Source organism: Zootoca vivipara, chromosome 9 (assembly GCF_965207765.1).
Source record: "Zootoca vivipara chromosome 9, rZooViv2.hap1.1, whole genome shotgun sequence".
NCBI lineage: Eukaryota > Metazoa > Chordata > Lepidosauria > Squamata > Lacertidae > Zootoca > Zootoca vivipara.
Window position 1 is genome coordinate 64261162 of NC_142592.1, and position 16442 is coordinate 64277603.

Sequence of the window (16442 nt, forward strand, 5' to 3'; positions counted from 1 at the left end):
TTATTTCCATGAGGTATTATAGGTTTATTTCTTTGAAGCCATATACTTTTATTAAGCATTAAAAACTCACATACGAAACCAAAACCCAGCTCTTCATATATTAACAAAACATGAACCATCATTCCGAAAAGGAGGTGCTGTGCTTAGATTTCTTCTGTTAAGATACAACCCATGCCCAAAAAATTGTACACTGCCAAAAAATAAAAGTAATGCATTATAGCCACTGAGATTGTGTCTTTGGGAAACTTTTTTTTTAAAAAAAACCCAACAATTTCCATCATGAAAGTTAAGTACACAGACTTGAAAAAAGGGTAAACCATCATTACACAAGGCAAAAATGTTATATATCATTCAAATATCATTTTATAAAGAGATGTGGAAAAGTACCTAAAATAGTTTCTTCTTGTATAAAATTTCAGTAATAAAATATTGCTTACAATAAATAAGAAATGTAGACTTCATGAATACTGGTTGCGCCATCGTTTTCTTCGTACCTAAAAACTGCATTTTATCAGCTAACGCTCCAGGCTATTTACAGGCAGTCAGAAGTCTTTGTTAAGTCACACCAAAGTATTTATCATCAGTGCCTGGAAGGAACGTAACAAATTTTGGGAGGAGATCAGATGACTTCCAGAGTCAAACTAGTCTCCAGTGCACTTTTCCTCCTCCTCTTCTTTTAAAAAAGAGCACTGTATGTAACTTCCATTGTGTTTTGCAATGCATACATGTTTAGAATTTTCCAAAATACTGCTTGAGTATGCAACTGTATAAGATTAACAAAGCAGGGAAAGGCAAGCTTTGCTGCAGCTATATGGAGATATTGGATTTCATTGCTGCCCGTCCCATCTGTAGACATGGCAATTTTGAACAGTTCTTTAGCAGCTGCTCAATAGAAATGTGACGGACATTAAGCTGTGAAGCCAATGAGTCTTTTTCTTGTACTTGTGTAGTCAGCTCTTCAAACACATCTGAAATAAATATCAGCATCAAGTTAGTCCAATCACTTTGCAATTTTGTAGTTTTATTTACAAGATACTAAAAACAAAATGAAAATTGTGAACCTATAAATCAGTAACCTAGAGCCCTTTCTGTCAGTTTGTATTTCTTAGTACAGAAAGTATTGATCTGATGCGTAGAGATCTTGCATTTTCTAATTAATTCAAGAGGGTTCTGGAAGCTTCTCTATGTGAAAGAAACAAGCAGAAGGTTCATGATGTTTGGGTTATTCCTTCAGAGAAGCTGAGTACAGCTGGCTTAAACTGGTTCTGTTATTTTTTTCTGTCAAGGTCATGCTGACTATAATAATAAGGCCAGAAGAAGCCTGGGTCTCTCTTTCTGTCCCTCTTCCTTCTGGTGTGGTGTTCTGTATATAGTGTTAAGGTTTAGTCTTATTATAAGTTATTGTAGGTTTAAGTAAAGTCTGCTGCAACTGGATTTCTTATGGACAGTGCCAATCCTGAATGTATTGGATTTGTGATCATTATGCTCATTTGCCTTCAGTAGCAGTAAAGCTCTGCTGGATGAAATATTAGAATCATAGAATTGGAAGAGACCACAAGGGCCATCCCGTCCAACCCCCTGCCGAGCAGGAAACACCATCAAAGCATTCTTGACATATGCCTGTCAAGCCTCTGTTTAAAGACCTCCAAAGAAGGAGACTCCACCACACTCCTTGGTAGCAAATTCCACTGCCGAACAGCTCTTACTGTCAGGAAGTTAATTGCCTCTGGTCTATTTTCTGGGAATCCTGCAATGTGTTTAAGTTTCTACCCTGTTAACTATAAATTGGGATTCTACTGTGGATCAATATATGAGTAGAATACATGACACTTTCTAGAATGCAGATGGATGCTTTTACATGGTAGTCTCCAAAATTAATTTGTTTCTATTTCCCAAGATTTCTACTTTTTTCATGGGGAGAAAAAAGTGTATTTTCTACACATAAAACTAGCAGTGTCTTTTTTCCTTTATGTATTTATTTATTTTGGGGAGGACCAATCAATAGGCAGATATTAAAATTCACCTTACCCTGGATTTGCTTGAGAAGTTTCGCAATCAGCTGTTCCACTTCTGCAAGAGTCATCTTACTCACTGAAACAAGAAAAAAACCATAAGCCACCAGACAAAAGAGAGTAGGAGGAGAAGCAAAGGAGGTGTGACCTACAAAAATGTTTTAACAAACCATTTTGAAGGGTAACCAAGACTAACATAACTGAATGTTGGGCTTTTTCATTCTACTGTAGTCACAAGTCAGTAAAATGGAAAGCAGCAACATACTTAGGGTAATAATGTTCAGAAGAACATGGCAACCCCAAATACCCAGGAGTGAAAAAGTGCAAGACTTAAGTTCATACAACTGCCTTAATGTGAATTTGTGCCCTTTATGTCACATCCCATGCAGTGTCACACTCTTATCTGGTCCGGGTTATAAACATCCCTTTGGGGGAAACAAATGAGAAGATGTCCACTGGGGTTACTGTGGCCATAAAAACTGAACAGGCTTAACAGGCAAAGTAGCTCTTGCTTGTTATTAGTTCCCCACCCACCAGCACACAACACTTCTGCACCCTTCAAAGCTGCTCCAGGATTGTAAAACCTTTACTAGACACTAAATTAAGCATGCAAAGAGATCGATACTACCGTATTAACAGTGTCATCTTATACATGTTTCCCCAGAAGTAAGTTTCCATACACTCAATGGAGCTTACTCCCTTGTAAATGTCATGAGGCTGCAATCCTAAACACAACACAAAATCTGCTGATTTAAAACGAAGTCTTTACATTTACGGGTTCTACACTTGTGTGAACTCAGAAGACCCCCCCCCCTTCTGCTTAAGTGTTAATCGCTGGAGTGAATCCAGTGTGTCAATGAAACGCTCAAAGTTAAATACAATTTTAGTGTTTGCACATCAACTCAAAAAGGAAGACTTCCCTTCTTTCATGGTGCATTTGACAATCAGATACTAGCAAGCGACATTTACTCTTTTCCCATTTCCACTGACTTTCAGATGATTGTCCAATTACTAAAAGCTATTAAAAATGCCTTTACAAACATTTAAAACAAAAATATCGAGACACATAAGCATAAGCACTTCTTCCACTTACATTGCTCCCTGCTGTACTGTGGATGTCTTCTTTGGACCTGGGTATCTGGACCTGTTTCAGCTTTCCCCATCTCCGCTGACTGGTCATGACTAGACCACAATGAACTACTACAGTGTAAGGTAGCACCTGCTTGCTGCAACATATCAAGTCTAAAATCGCTGGATTCTCTTGGTTCTAGAATACTGTGTGAACAGTTTGAAATACTCCCGGAATTTCCATCTATCCATTTTGCAGAGTATTTAGGAACTTGGGAATCATATTGCGGAAGTAGCTTTCTCTCTCTCTGATGTCTAAAGCCAAACAGTTGATGCTGTGCTTGCTTGGAACTTTCAGAATCCAAATCCAAATCTTTGTTTTGTGCATACTGTATAATCCAGTTAATTTTTTTGCTCAATATGTTTTTCACTTCTGCATATGTGCTCTTGGAGAGTTTTGACTGTGGGCAACTCTGGTTTGCGATTAAGTGGAATTTCTCAAAACAGTCTCTGTGTCCCCTTAATGATCTTGTATGCAGAAGATCAGACTTTGGTATTCCTGAGGGGAGAAAAAAATTACAAGTGGACACTGTAATTCAATTATATTAAATTGTAGGCTGCAGATATTTTAAGAAGAAATCGGCACTCAATGAAGACTAGACACAGGTTGCAAGAACACAAGGTTGATAAAAAGGTAATTTTCTGTATCTCATAGTCACTTAATTTTTCTCATAAGCAGCTCAAAGAGTTATCCACACCCCTATATAATGAAATAAAAGAATCTCCACTTCCACAACCTCAGCACCTAGGAACTACCACAGAGGATCAGTCTAAGTGACTATGAGGAAGCTAAATATACCAGTGATGGGAGTCCCCAAGTAACAGGACCCACCTGGAATAATGACTAGTCTTGCCTGGATTCATCATCGTATGACTCCATCTGGTATAGTTCAACTTGTTCCATAAGAAAGGGGAGGACGTGGGCTGTGGTCTAAACCACTGAGTCTCTTGGGCTTGCTGATCAGAAGGTTGGCAGTTTGAATCTGTGCGACAGGGTGAGTTCCTGTTGCTCTGTCCCAGCCAACCTAGCAGCTCTAAAGCACACCAGTGCAAGTAGATAAATAGGTACTGCTGTGGCGGGAAGGTAAACAATGTTTCCATGCGCTCTGGTTTCCATCACAGTGTCCCGTTTGGCCAGAAGCAGTTTAGGCATTCTGATCACATGACCGGGAAAGCTGTCTGAGGACAAACGCTGGCCTGAAAGTGAGATGAACGCCACAACCCCATAGTCGCCCTTGACTGGACTTAACCATCCAGGGGTCCTTTACCCTTTACCTACCTTTATATCATACCGTACATAAACCAAACTGAATGTTATTAAGACTAAGGCAAGAATTTACAGTCTACAAAAATACAGTGGTTCAGCTGTGCCCCTATCTGGACAAGGACAGCCTAACTTCCGTCACCTATGCTCTGGTAACCTATAGGTTAACATCTCTAGATTAATGTTTATGGCAGGGGTCGGCAAGGCTTACCTTGCCTGGGCCAGTTCACTGCCGCGGAGCCCCCTCTGTGGGCCGGATTGTGGGAGCGCATGCCCGTGATTTCCGGCGCCACGAAAGCAAGTTCCCGCGCTGCACTGGTTTAGCGCAGCGTATGGGGACTCGCCTAGCGGGCAGCTCGGTGGTGGCTTGTGGGCCGGTAAACGACCCCTGTGGGCCGCTTGTGGCCCATTGGCCTTAGGTTGCTGATCTTTGGTTTACGGCAAAAAATGAGAGGTACTATATAGTGGTACCTCATGTTGAGTAACCTCCAGGTTATGGAATCTCCAGGTTACAGCTGTGGCAAACCCGTAAGTGTATACTTCCGGGTTTTGCTGCTCACGCATGCGCAGAAGCGGCACCTCTAGTTACAGATTTTTCGGGGTGTGTACGGCACCCTAAAACGAATTAAATCCGTAACCAGAGGTACCACTATACTGAGATAGCTAGAGTCACTCAGGGCATCAGCTCCTTTAACATGGCACCAAGACAGTCTTTCACAGGACTGGAAAGTGATGCTTTGCAGAGTTACTGCACAGAATCTCTGTTATCTAAGCACCTTTAAATAGGCTCGGTTTTGACAAGGAAAAGCTCTGGGAACATCCATCATAAAGCAGATTATGGAATGTGAAATAAATGAGTATGGCAGTGCAGCAACTGTAATTCTCCACTGAGCAAAAAATGTGTTGCTGTTTTCACCAGAAGAATGACAAAAACAGTTTTGTTCCATTCCACACATGGGTTTTGTCTCTCATCTATAGGAGTTGGGAAAGATTAAATCTAATCTTCCTTCTCAATCTCATTGAGAAGCTCATTTATTTCACATATACTGCCCCCCAAAACACATGGAGGGGAGATTTTCACATTCTGCACCCCAACATCCAACAGAATCTGTATTCATGCATTACACGGAACCATAGTTGATTCCAGCATGGTCTTGCTCCTGGCCATGCAAAGCAAAGTTCATGGTTTGTTTCCCTCAAACAAACCTTGGCTACTGCTTGTGCTGTGCTTGGAGAAGATTCAAACCAGGAGCTTGGAGAAGAAACAAACCATGAACTCACGTTTGACTGACACAACAAGAAAAGCTTTGTGCTTCGTTGCTTCCAGCATGGCCGGGAGCAAAATGTGGACTTTTGATTAATTTCATTAAATTTACACAACCTGATTGCAAAAAACCTCAAAGCAGTCTACAGAAAGAACCCTAAATTGCATCATCACACCACTTGTTTCAAGTTAAACCATAGTTAAGCATTATGTATGATGCACTAGAATCTTCATGGAAGTTTTCAATTGAGTGTACAACACCTGCAGTAAAGTGACAGAGGCATACATTGGCTGAGCAGAATTTATTCCAAAGAACAGTTGACTTTTTAAAATGAGGAAATAATATTTATATTAGTTCTCTCAGTCTACTATGAATCTGCCAATCAAGCTGATGGTATTGTTTAAAAATATTTAAAGACACTGCTATTTATATCAATAACAAAAATATCAGATTACTAAATCCAGTTAATACCCTGTATAACTGCCTCACCAACACCATGAGGGACTGTGCCAGAAAATCAAGATGCAATGATTTCTGGCAGCTTATTACTGCGCAAGCAGATTAGTCTGTGGTACTGCTGGTTTTGAGTATGGAAAAATGCAGTCTTACCAAGGCATTTAGGCATTCAGCCATACTAGCATAAGGCATTTAGCCAGTATGTTAAATCTGAAGGATTATCTCCCTGTAGAGTTGCAACTGAACTGACAAGCAGCTCTCAGCCAGCAGCTACTTATATTATGCCTGGGAGGACCCTCTATATTTGAAAAGCTTTAATTAAAATTCTGAAAGGGAACTCATGTCCCAACATATTCCTATCTTGGCTAAATATAAAACAGATGCTTCGAACAGCAAGCATATACATGTAAAGAAAGTAGGAACTAAATCATCAGCTTTTCAAGAAGTATTTCAGAACAGGTGCAGATGTATTTTGAAGTAGGCATTTATTCTTTTCTACAGCCTTCTACAATGGAAGATCTCATTATATGGAACAGCCAGCATCAGCTTTTGTACCCAGCTCATGTTGCTGTGTTACACAATAGCTGCTGGGCTTGTTTTCTCTTTGTGTGCAAGTCTCTAATCCAAAGAGCTGCGCTAGCAGCTGGGCAAGTTCAAAGAGCCATGAACAGGCGCACACACACAGCTTTGATGCCAGGACTTGCCAGCTAGCTGTTAACATCCATCGTTTGTGCCTCTTCTCCACCACCACCCTTTCTCCAGGTTGGATGGCACCCAAGTTTTTATTTCCTTAGATGCAATTATCCCTAGGTGGCTGATAATTAAGTAAAAGGCCATTTTAGGATTTTGCTTTGTTACTCTGTACATGTGGAGAGGTAGATTTTGTAAAGGTTTTTAAACGGAACTCAATGGGATAACTAATCAAATTTAAAAAGCATGCTGTGTGGAGTAATTATTCCTTAATTGATTAAAAGAGATGGTTTGAAGTGTTTTTACTACAAAGTAATAGCATTGAGTGAATTAATCAATTGATCAGAACTTTTTGTTTTGTTTCAGGGGAATTGTTACCAAGATAATAGGCCATTAAGATACAGGTCTGGAATGATCATACGACTGCAAAACAGGAGGATCATTCAGTCTAACCCACTGCCTTATTTTATTTACTTATTATAAAATTTCAACCCAACCCCTGGCGCCTAAAAGAGCCCAGAATGTGAAACACAGCAACAAAGCAATCCAATTTAAAAATAAAACAAACAACACCTAAAAACCATTTAAAAAGAGTCAGGTTTCCTTACAGCTAAAAATTTGCAGATTGGGAGAACTCTGGAAGAGAATGAACAGCAACAAGACATCTTCCAAACATTGAGCTGAACCTTGTGAGCCCAGCCAAGGTAAGCAGGACACTTGCCACTGTACTCTGAAACCTGAACAAAGCAAACTGGTTTGGTTTTTAAGTCATTTTTCTTCTCTCCATTTTACTAGCAAGCCAACAAACCCTTCAGAATGCTGCAACAGCACTGTTTTTAAAAAACTGTTCTTTACCAGGTAATTTGCTGCAGGATATAGCATAGAAGGTCCTGCACAAACCAGTGGCCAGTGTAGTCCTTGTTCCTGTGACAGCACTCAGAAAAAGTAGAGTGCTTTCCACTTCTGTTACCAAGTAACATTTTAGTAACAACTGCTCAATATTTATCTGCCCGATCATTAGATTCCAAATAGGGCAAATTAGGGAAAGGGGATCTATTTGTTGCTATAGATCAACAATCCTCAATCAGCTTTGCTGCCTAGACGGGTATTTAAAAAACAGCATTGACTGCAGTCTGGTAACCTTTGTTTCCTTAAAAAAATATGAGGTAAAATTCTAAAGTCATTTGTGCAGAAAGGATATTACTGGATGGAACACCAGCAAATGTTTATTGCTACAGAAATATGTTTAGACTTGTTTACTTGGGACTTGTTCATCTCTTACGAAATACAGTTTACGACAAAATGCACATGCTTCCACTTGTCTTTTGGAATATACAATACCGTACAGAAACGTACAATTTAACTATTATTCTAGGTCAAATTTCTATTGTTTGGAGCCCACAAACCCATTACTAAAGAGCAGTTAAACTTCATATTTCAACACAGCACTGTGTATTCTAAAGACAAGTTTGAGACCAAATGTTTGTCAAGAAATGTATCTGTAACAAAACTGAGAATAAGGGAAACTGAAATCACTAAGTAAATGCGTGCTTAGAAATGCACAGGTGTTTATTTAAAGACTGGGCAAATGCGAGTATCGGTTAACTAAACTAGCAGTCCTTCAAATCCTGATTATCAGATTATAAAGTTACAAAAAGCTCGAGAGTAAATTAACTATTTACAGGGCTCAAATGCATATAGTGCAAGCCCAATAGATTTGAGTTGTATTCCTATCCTCTCTTCTCCAAACTGAGTGATTTTTTTAAAAAAAAATTCACACAAACACCCTGTGAGGGAGATGAAGCTTAAAGTTAGCATCTTGCTTAATACCATAAGGTAAATCTCAAAGCATAGCAGGAATGTGAACGCAGGTTTCCTGTGTCTGAATTTAAGTCTTTAGTACAGTAGTGGCATCAGGCTAACCCCACAGTCATTCTGGATCCTGACAAGTTTTCAGTTTGAAAGTATTTTAAACCATTACTAGGAAACAAGACTAGCAAGAGTTTCTGCTGCACACTGACAGGCTCTAAATGACAGCCAACATATTATACAGCAGGGGTGGCCACCTCCCAAGAGACTCTGATCTACTCACAGAGTTAAAAACTGGGAGTGATCTACCCCCTTTTGGGGGGTTCAGGTCAAAGCTGTTGAGTTTTTTTAAGGAAGGGGAGCCCTTTTTTTGGGTTTAGGTCAAACTTGTTGAGCTTCTTTTAGGAGGGAGGGAGGCCCATTTTTGTTTAGGGCTTCAGGTCATAGTTCAGCTTTTTTTAGGGAGGAGGAAATTTTTGGGTGAGCTTTTTTTAGGGGTGCGAGTGATCTAGCAGTGATCTACCACAGACATCCAGTGATCTACTGGTAGATCACAATCTACCTGTTGGACGTGCCTGTTATACAGTATATATATCATCTGTGTGTTTCATTTCCCTCAGACCTCACTAAGATTTTGTCTCTCAACGCTCAGTGTTTATATACCTGTGACCATATATTCCATTCCATATATTAGAGGGTTACTGGGGTTTTTTGGGTGGCATACAAACCTTGTTAAATAAATAAAATCTGATATGAGAAAGCTTATGCTATAATAAATTGGTTCGTCTTTAAGATGTCACAAAACTCAGTTGTTTTTACAGATGGCTACTCCATCTGGCAATGACATAATGTGGTTGCTTAGAAACAGTAGGTTATCTTGCATTTATTTTAGATCCTTAAACCCTGAAAAAGTCCAACAAGTGATCTGTATTATTTAGTGACTACTTTTGAATTTGTCTCTATTACTGCAGATGTTTTTTAGTGGAGATAATTTTCACAAATATACTAATAGTTAAAATGTTGTATTTATATACTACTTTTCTAGTAAAAGAGACATTCTTCCAATAATAAGAATAAGAATTTCCTTTCAAAATTTCCCAAAGCCTCAATGGCACAGTATTATTATTCAATGTTAGGCTACACTTACCTTCAATGTTTAGCTCAAAACAAATGTGGCAGAATGAGAGCGTCTCTCTTTCTGTTCCTAACTTGCACACGCTGCAAACATTATCATCGTTCAAGTCAATGTTAACAAACTGCTCTTCGTTCATAGTGTCCCTAAAAGAGAAAATGCCCTGTTACCCTGTGAAGGCTGAAAAAAACCACATCCTAGCACTAACCACAACCTAAATTTGAACATATAGTAATGCACCTGAAAGTTTCTGTTTTCCATTTCCCATCGATTTAAAACTGAAGGCTTATTTCTAGACATCCTTTATTCTACATTTTCATAATTTCAAGCCTACAGGATTAGTATTTTCCACATTTGGTTTGCTCTACATGGCCTAAATACTTTAAAACTCACTGAGCAAGTGCTTAAATTATACGCTCTTCTGTGGTTCTCTAACCTGATATGAAAGGAAAACAATGCCCTTTGACATGCTCATGATGTTTTTCCTGTGAACAATTAACTGTATTTAGGGATTTAAAAAAAAATGTGCCAATTCAGTTTGGCAGTCACAGATGTATTTTGCTTTTTTGTCACTTGTCTAAAAACATGAACACATCACAATTCGCAGTTTTTATTTCAATATTTATATTCCAATTTCCACTACGTAGGTCTTAAAGTGGCTTACAGCAAAAAAATATACTACACACAAAGTTTACATCACAATTTAAACCTCCAAAGTTTAAATCTAAAAAAGAAAAGAAAAATGTAAAACTTCTGAGAAGCATCCAGGGTACAAAGGCCTCCTGAAATAAAACTGTTCTGACCAGATGTCTGAAACTCAGTAGGGACGGTGGCTGTCTTAACTTCTTGTGGGAAGGAGTTCCACACCCACAACAATGCCTCCAAAGTCATCTGAAGCCTATACTGTACATGTTTGGCCTTACATATTTTCCTAACACAGCTGGCACTGTGAGTATTAATCTGGAATGGTTAAAAGGCTCGATCACATCTCCTGTGCAATACACTAGAGTTGTAATTAAGGATTGTCATGTCATTTGGCTAGAACATCCTGTTTAAACTACATTCCGTATATGGCTTGGGTTCTGCAGGGGCAATCAAGCCGAATAATGTATGATGATGATTTTCAATTCATCAGGCTGCTGATATAAATGGTAAGTTAATGAAACCCAGCATCCTCTGTAGTAAATTGAAATTGTTTCTCTCTCAAACTGTTTATTAGCTATTAAGAGTCCATTAACTATGCAGAACATTCATTTGAGTTTTACTTAAGGCCTTCAAGAGATTGGAAGTACTCTGTTTAATACCCACAGAAACTAAAACCAGGATTCTGAGGCTGGTTGTCCTAGAGAAGACTAGGACTGCATACACACTATACATTTAAAGCACCCCCATCCCAAAATAATATGGAAACTATTCCATTAAGGGTGCTGGAAACTGTAGCTCTGTGAGGCGTAAACTACAACTCCCATGGGGTATTCATTATTATGTTGTGTATTTTGTGTTTTGTATACTGTAAGCCACTCTGTGATCCTCAGATGAAGGGTGGTATATAAATTTATTTTGTTATTGTTATTATTAATCATGTGTATGCAACTTAGGTCATCTTTTTACAAAAAAGAAATGAAAACAAAAGAATATAGAGAACTGGCCAATAGAGCATTCTGTAGTTATCAACCTACATCTTTGAGAATCAAGGCATCCACTAGATCACACTGGCTCATCTTCTAGGAGAAATACATGTCACCCTTAATATTTTTTAAAAAATTGCTCGCTTTGACAGAACCAATAAGGATTGCCCTTTCGACCAGTCTCCCTTGTTGTCTTAAAAATTAAACAGAAAATAAAGCTAACTTCTTATCCCGATTCCCTGAAATGGGGCTGGCTGTGGCAAGGGAGATGTACCTAATACATGCTCAGAGCCACATGTTTTTCAGTAAAAGTGGTAAATCTGCAGCACATGAAACCTTGTTCGATTCCAAAAACCCACCAGCCCAGACAGCACTGGCAATAGTCAGGGATGAAGGGGATTGTGCTCCAGCAGTATTTGGGCAGCATGCTCCCCATCTCATCATTAAGTAGGTAGGGTGGATTCTGTATGCTGTTGGGTGATTTTCGTGGATCAACACTTTTAATGGATTTGTATGATTGCTGCCACTGCAAATTGATTTGGTAGTCCTTTGTGTGAAGCAATACAAAAACAGAATCTAACCTAATCTCTGCCCTACAAATTAGCCACTGTGTTCAGGTGCTGGGATCGTCCTTTTTGTTTCAAAATTAAACCATGTCGCTTAATTAAATAAGGCTGCTCCATTACTCACTCTGCCTCCTCGGTACTATTCGGAATATTCTATTAGCTAGCACCAAGTGGGAGTTTCAGAGCTATGAGCATACCTAGCTGACACTAAGCAGGGTCTAGGGCCAAGTTGCTGCCCAGATGGAGTGACTTGCCTGGGAAACACATCTATGTTGCTTTGGGGGAGGGTGTGTGTGTGTGTGTGTGTGTGTACAAGTAAATAAAAAATAAGTCAAGAACCACAATTAAGAGGGGAAGGTTGATGGAGAAGCAATTAACATGCAGGGAGAAGTGGATTCAGCACAGCCTCAACATTTTCTCCATGGCAGATTTCACAAGGCACATAAACACTCCCCCTCCCCCCCCCACAAAAAAACACTAGCCATAAGTATGGCTCCAGCACTACCAAAACCCACCAGGATGTAGATTTCCCTAAACATGCCTCCACACTACATTCAGTATAGGGATTCTGCAGGGGCAACCATGCTGAACAATGTACAATGGTGATTTTCATTTCAATTCAATTCAAGGGTGCTAATATAAAGGGTACCTCACTTGGCATGCCTATTCCCTTAGTAAACATACGCATTATTAACTCCACTTAAACCCACTATATATTATGTACATGTAGTTATAAAACATGTCTGTGTGTGTGTGTGTGTATGTGTGTGTATATATATACACACACACACACGTACACACACACGTGTATTATTAACTCCTCTTAAACTACACACACACACACCATTATTTAAATAAATATTCTCTTTTAAACCCGCCATTTATCCACTTACCACCGAGGCTCATCTTAATACCCTCAAACAGCCCCCCTTCTTCTAACCAATGCAAATATCATGATCGTTAACGCTTCCCCCTTAAACCGGGCCCCTTACCAACTTCCCATTCATGGGGACCCAACCTAATACCTTCTCAGAAGGAACAGCAGTCCTCTTTTAACGCTCCTCTTTTAAACCTTTTGCCCGTTTGCCCAACAGCCACGGGGAGGGGGAGGGGGAGGGGGAGCCCCCCCCACATCTAACACTCTAACAGTTAACCCTATAGTCGCCGTTATCAACAGCGCTCCGACAAGAGGAGTGAATGGTCACCATCATCCAAGAGCAGCGCTGAGAGACGTTCGCATTGTCTTAAGGGCCAGAGCTACCGGGGAAGGAGGAGGAGGAGGAGGAGGAGGAGGGAAGACCTACAACGGGAACCAGGAGGAGAATGGAGGAAGGCCGTCCCTGCCGCCTGAGGCAGCCGCCTCGCCTCGCCTCGCCTGAGGGCCGGCCCTGGTCAAGACCCCCTTGGCCCACCCCACGGAAACCGTCGCTTCCCCTCACCGTATCCGCGCTTCGCCCGCCGCGCTCCCCACTTCTATCTTCCGGAGGCACCAAGCACAGTCTGAGGGAAGAAGGCGAGGGACGGGCTCCGCTTGGCCTCCTCGCGCCCGGAGCCCCGCCCACTCGGACTAGACCATTGCGTGCCAGAGAAGGGGGTGCGCGTCTGTGTCCTCATTTTTTGTGTGCGCGCGTTTATTCGCTTTTCCCCTTTTCCTCTTCTCGGTAGTCGTCTTATCTGCTCTGCTCGCGTTTCTTTCAGAAAGCGGACTGGCTTTACTTCTGTCCGCACGCAAAACAGACAAACACCCCCGCCCACACAAACACCAATGGGCCCGGCCGGAATAGGCGTCGCGCGCTACCTGAGAGCGCAGAGACAGACAGAAAATGTAGAGTGGCGCGCCAAGCCTAAGTTTCTGGGTTCTGTCGGTTGCTTTCTTCCTGCGGGGAGGGGAGAGCAGAGCAACAGACTTTGCAGAGGATGGAGCGCAGGGTTGCAGCAGCCCACACGGGCATAGCTGCCAAGTTTCCCCTTTTCTCGCGAGGAAGCCTATTCAGCATAAGGGAAAATCCCTTAAAAAAGGGATAACTTGGCAGCTATGCACACGGGGAATGTCTAGTTTGCAAGAGCCGTGCTTTTCAAATAGGATAATTCCTACTGAATCGCTCCCTAAGCCATTCTAGGGAGCATTTAATGAAGAGGTGAAATGAGAGTTCGCAAATGTATCCATTCCCTTAAAAAAGAAAAAGAAAAGAAAAGCGTCCTTTGGATTCTTTTATTTTAAATATTGTTTTAGTCATTGAGTGCACTCTCTGAGCACTCAAATGTTTGCTGCATGTTCACTGAACAGCTGATATGTTTGCATACGTTTGCTTGCTTGTTTTGTTTGTTATGTATTTTTGTGCTTTTATGTTGCAAACTGGCCTGTGATCCTCAAAGAACGGTATATACTGTACATGTAAACAACAACAAGGGTGATTGGAACACACACACACACACAGGCGAAACAAAATAATAATAAAAAGTGGTATCTGAAGAAGTGTGCATGCAAACGAAAGCTCATGCCAATGACAAACTTAGTTGGTCTCTAAGGTGCTACTAGAAGGAATTTTTAATTTTTTTATTTTGTTTCGACTATGTCAGACCAACACGGCTACCTACCTGTAACACACACACACACAGAGAGAGAGAGAGAGACAGACAGACAGACAGTACTAGCAAAGAGAAAATTCCTGTTCTCTCTCTCTCTCTCTCTCTCTCCAGGTCTTATTTCTTATATGAACATTTATTGTACTTACTCAAAAACCTTTAAAAACTTCAATATGTCTGTGTGCAAGTCACTAGGGCATGGGGCTTACTTCAAAATGAAGACTGAGAGGGCCCTTAAGCAGTTCCATGGTTCTGCTACAATCTGGAATTATGTGCAGAGGAGGGCAACTAAGATGATCAAGGGTCCAGAAAACAAGCCTTAGGAGGAATGGTTGAAGGAGCTGGGTATGTTTAGCCTGGAAAAGAGGAGACTGAGAGGAGATACGACAACCAGCTTCAAATATCTCAAGGGCTGTCACATGAAAGATGGAGCAAGGTTGCCAAACCATGCCAGTCCCAGTAAGCTAACGTAGGGGCCCTTAACTACCAGCAAGTCCAATTGTTGCTTTCGCCCTCGATATTGCACCCTGAAGGTCCCCACCCCCATAGTAGGGACCTTACGTTTCTGGAAGTCCCGGAGGGTGAATGGGGCCGGCCTTAGTTTGGGACCCCCATTAGGGCACAGTTCCCTTAATGTTCGGGCCGAGATTATGGATAGAGTTGAACCCGTGTCCAGCTCCATGCGGTATGGGGCTCCCTCTATCTGTACCTCTATATAAATTTTCTCTGTGCTGGGATGGGGCAACTGGAATACCTGGTAGTCCGTGATCTCCGTCGAGTTGCCTTGGTGCATGGTGCCGTGTGACCTGGGGCTCCTGGGTCGGTCATCTGATGCTTGTCGACGGGTGAGTCGAGCCCGACACACCCGGGCGATGTGTCCCAATTTTCTGCACTGCCTGCACTCTGCGTTGAAGAAACGACAGGTCCTCCTCTCGTGGTTCTCCCCGCAGCTTGCACAGTTCCCTCCTTCTCGTCGAGGCTGCTGTGGTGTGTGTGCTGCTTGAGTGCGCCGCTGTACTCGGTGTACTTCCTCCCTGTCAGATTCGGATTCGTCGGTGAGGTCTTCGTGGTAGACCCTCGGTTGGGATGGCGGGGCCGGTCGTGCCTCTTGCGTTGACCTCTCGGCGGCTTCGGTTGCCAGGGCTTCCTCCAGAGCAATCTGGAACGTGAGGTCTTTTTTGGCGTAGAGGCGTCGTTGCAACATCTCGTCCCTCAGGCCACCGACGAGGCGGTCACGAAGCATGTTCTCCAATTCTGAGAAGTTGCATAACCGGGCGGCTTGGCGGAGGGAGGTCACAAACCCAGTTATGGTTTCCCCCGGGGCTTGCCGTTTTGCGTAGAAGGCATTTCGGCAAGCTACCACCGAGGGCTGTGGTGAGAAGTGCTCCTTCAGCCGTTCCATTATTGTTTTGTAAGAGACGGTAGCGACATCTCTAGGTGTAAGGAGAGCCCGGGCGATTTCAAACGTCTCCTCTCCACAGACGCTGAAGAATGTCGCCCTCTTCATGGCATCGTTGGTGACTTCTTTCGCTTGCAGGAGGAAGTTGAAACGGGCGGCGTACCCTTCCCAGTCTCCTGATGCTGGTTTGAATGGCGAGAAGCTGCTGTCGGTTGCCATTCTGGGTTCCTTGGGTCCTGGAGCTGAAGCCTGGATGCACGGTGCGATGCAGCGGTGCAGCAGGTGGCGGTGCTGCGGTGCAGTGCGTGGTGGCGGTCAGCTCAGCAGGATCCCATCCTCGTCGCCAGTGAAATATACTCGGAGTCAAGAGTGAATTTCATGCTCTTTATTCAGCTCATAGTCATCAAGGAGGAGAAGAGAAGACGAATGGCTCTTTTCCCAAAACCATCTGCTTATATACATTATTTACACAATGGGCCTTGCGTGATTGGCTACTTCAGGGCTACA

General features: G+C 42.0%; 1 protein-coding gene across 1 annotated transcript; it reads right to left on the reverse strand.

The window, feature by feature from the left end:
* On the reverse strand, window positions 1-13452 carry C9H21orf91 (chromosome 9 C21orf91 homolog). The gene is made up of 5 exons (XM_035126570.3): window positions 13390-13452; window positions 9772-9902; window positions 3106-3639; window positions 2029-2091; window positions 1-968 (listed from the first exon to the last, which is right to left on the reverse strand). Exons 2-5 carry the CDS (start codon window positions 9893-9895, stop codon window positions 808-810), a joined length of 882 nt encoding a protein of 293 aa, XP_034982461.2. The 5' UTR covers window positions 9896-9902; window positions 13390-13452; the 3' UTR covers window positions 1-807.
* Window positions 13453-16442: the final 2990 nt, after the last annotated feature.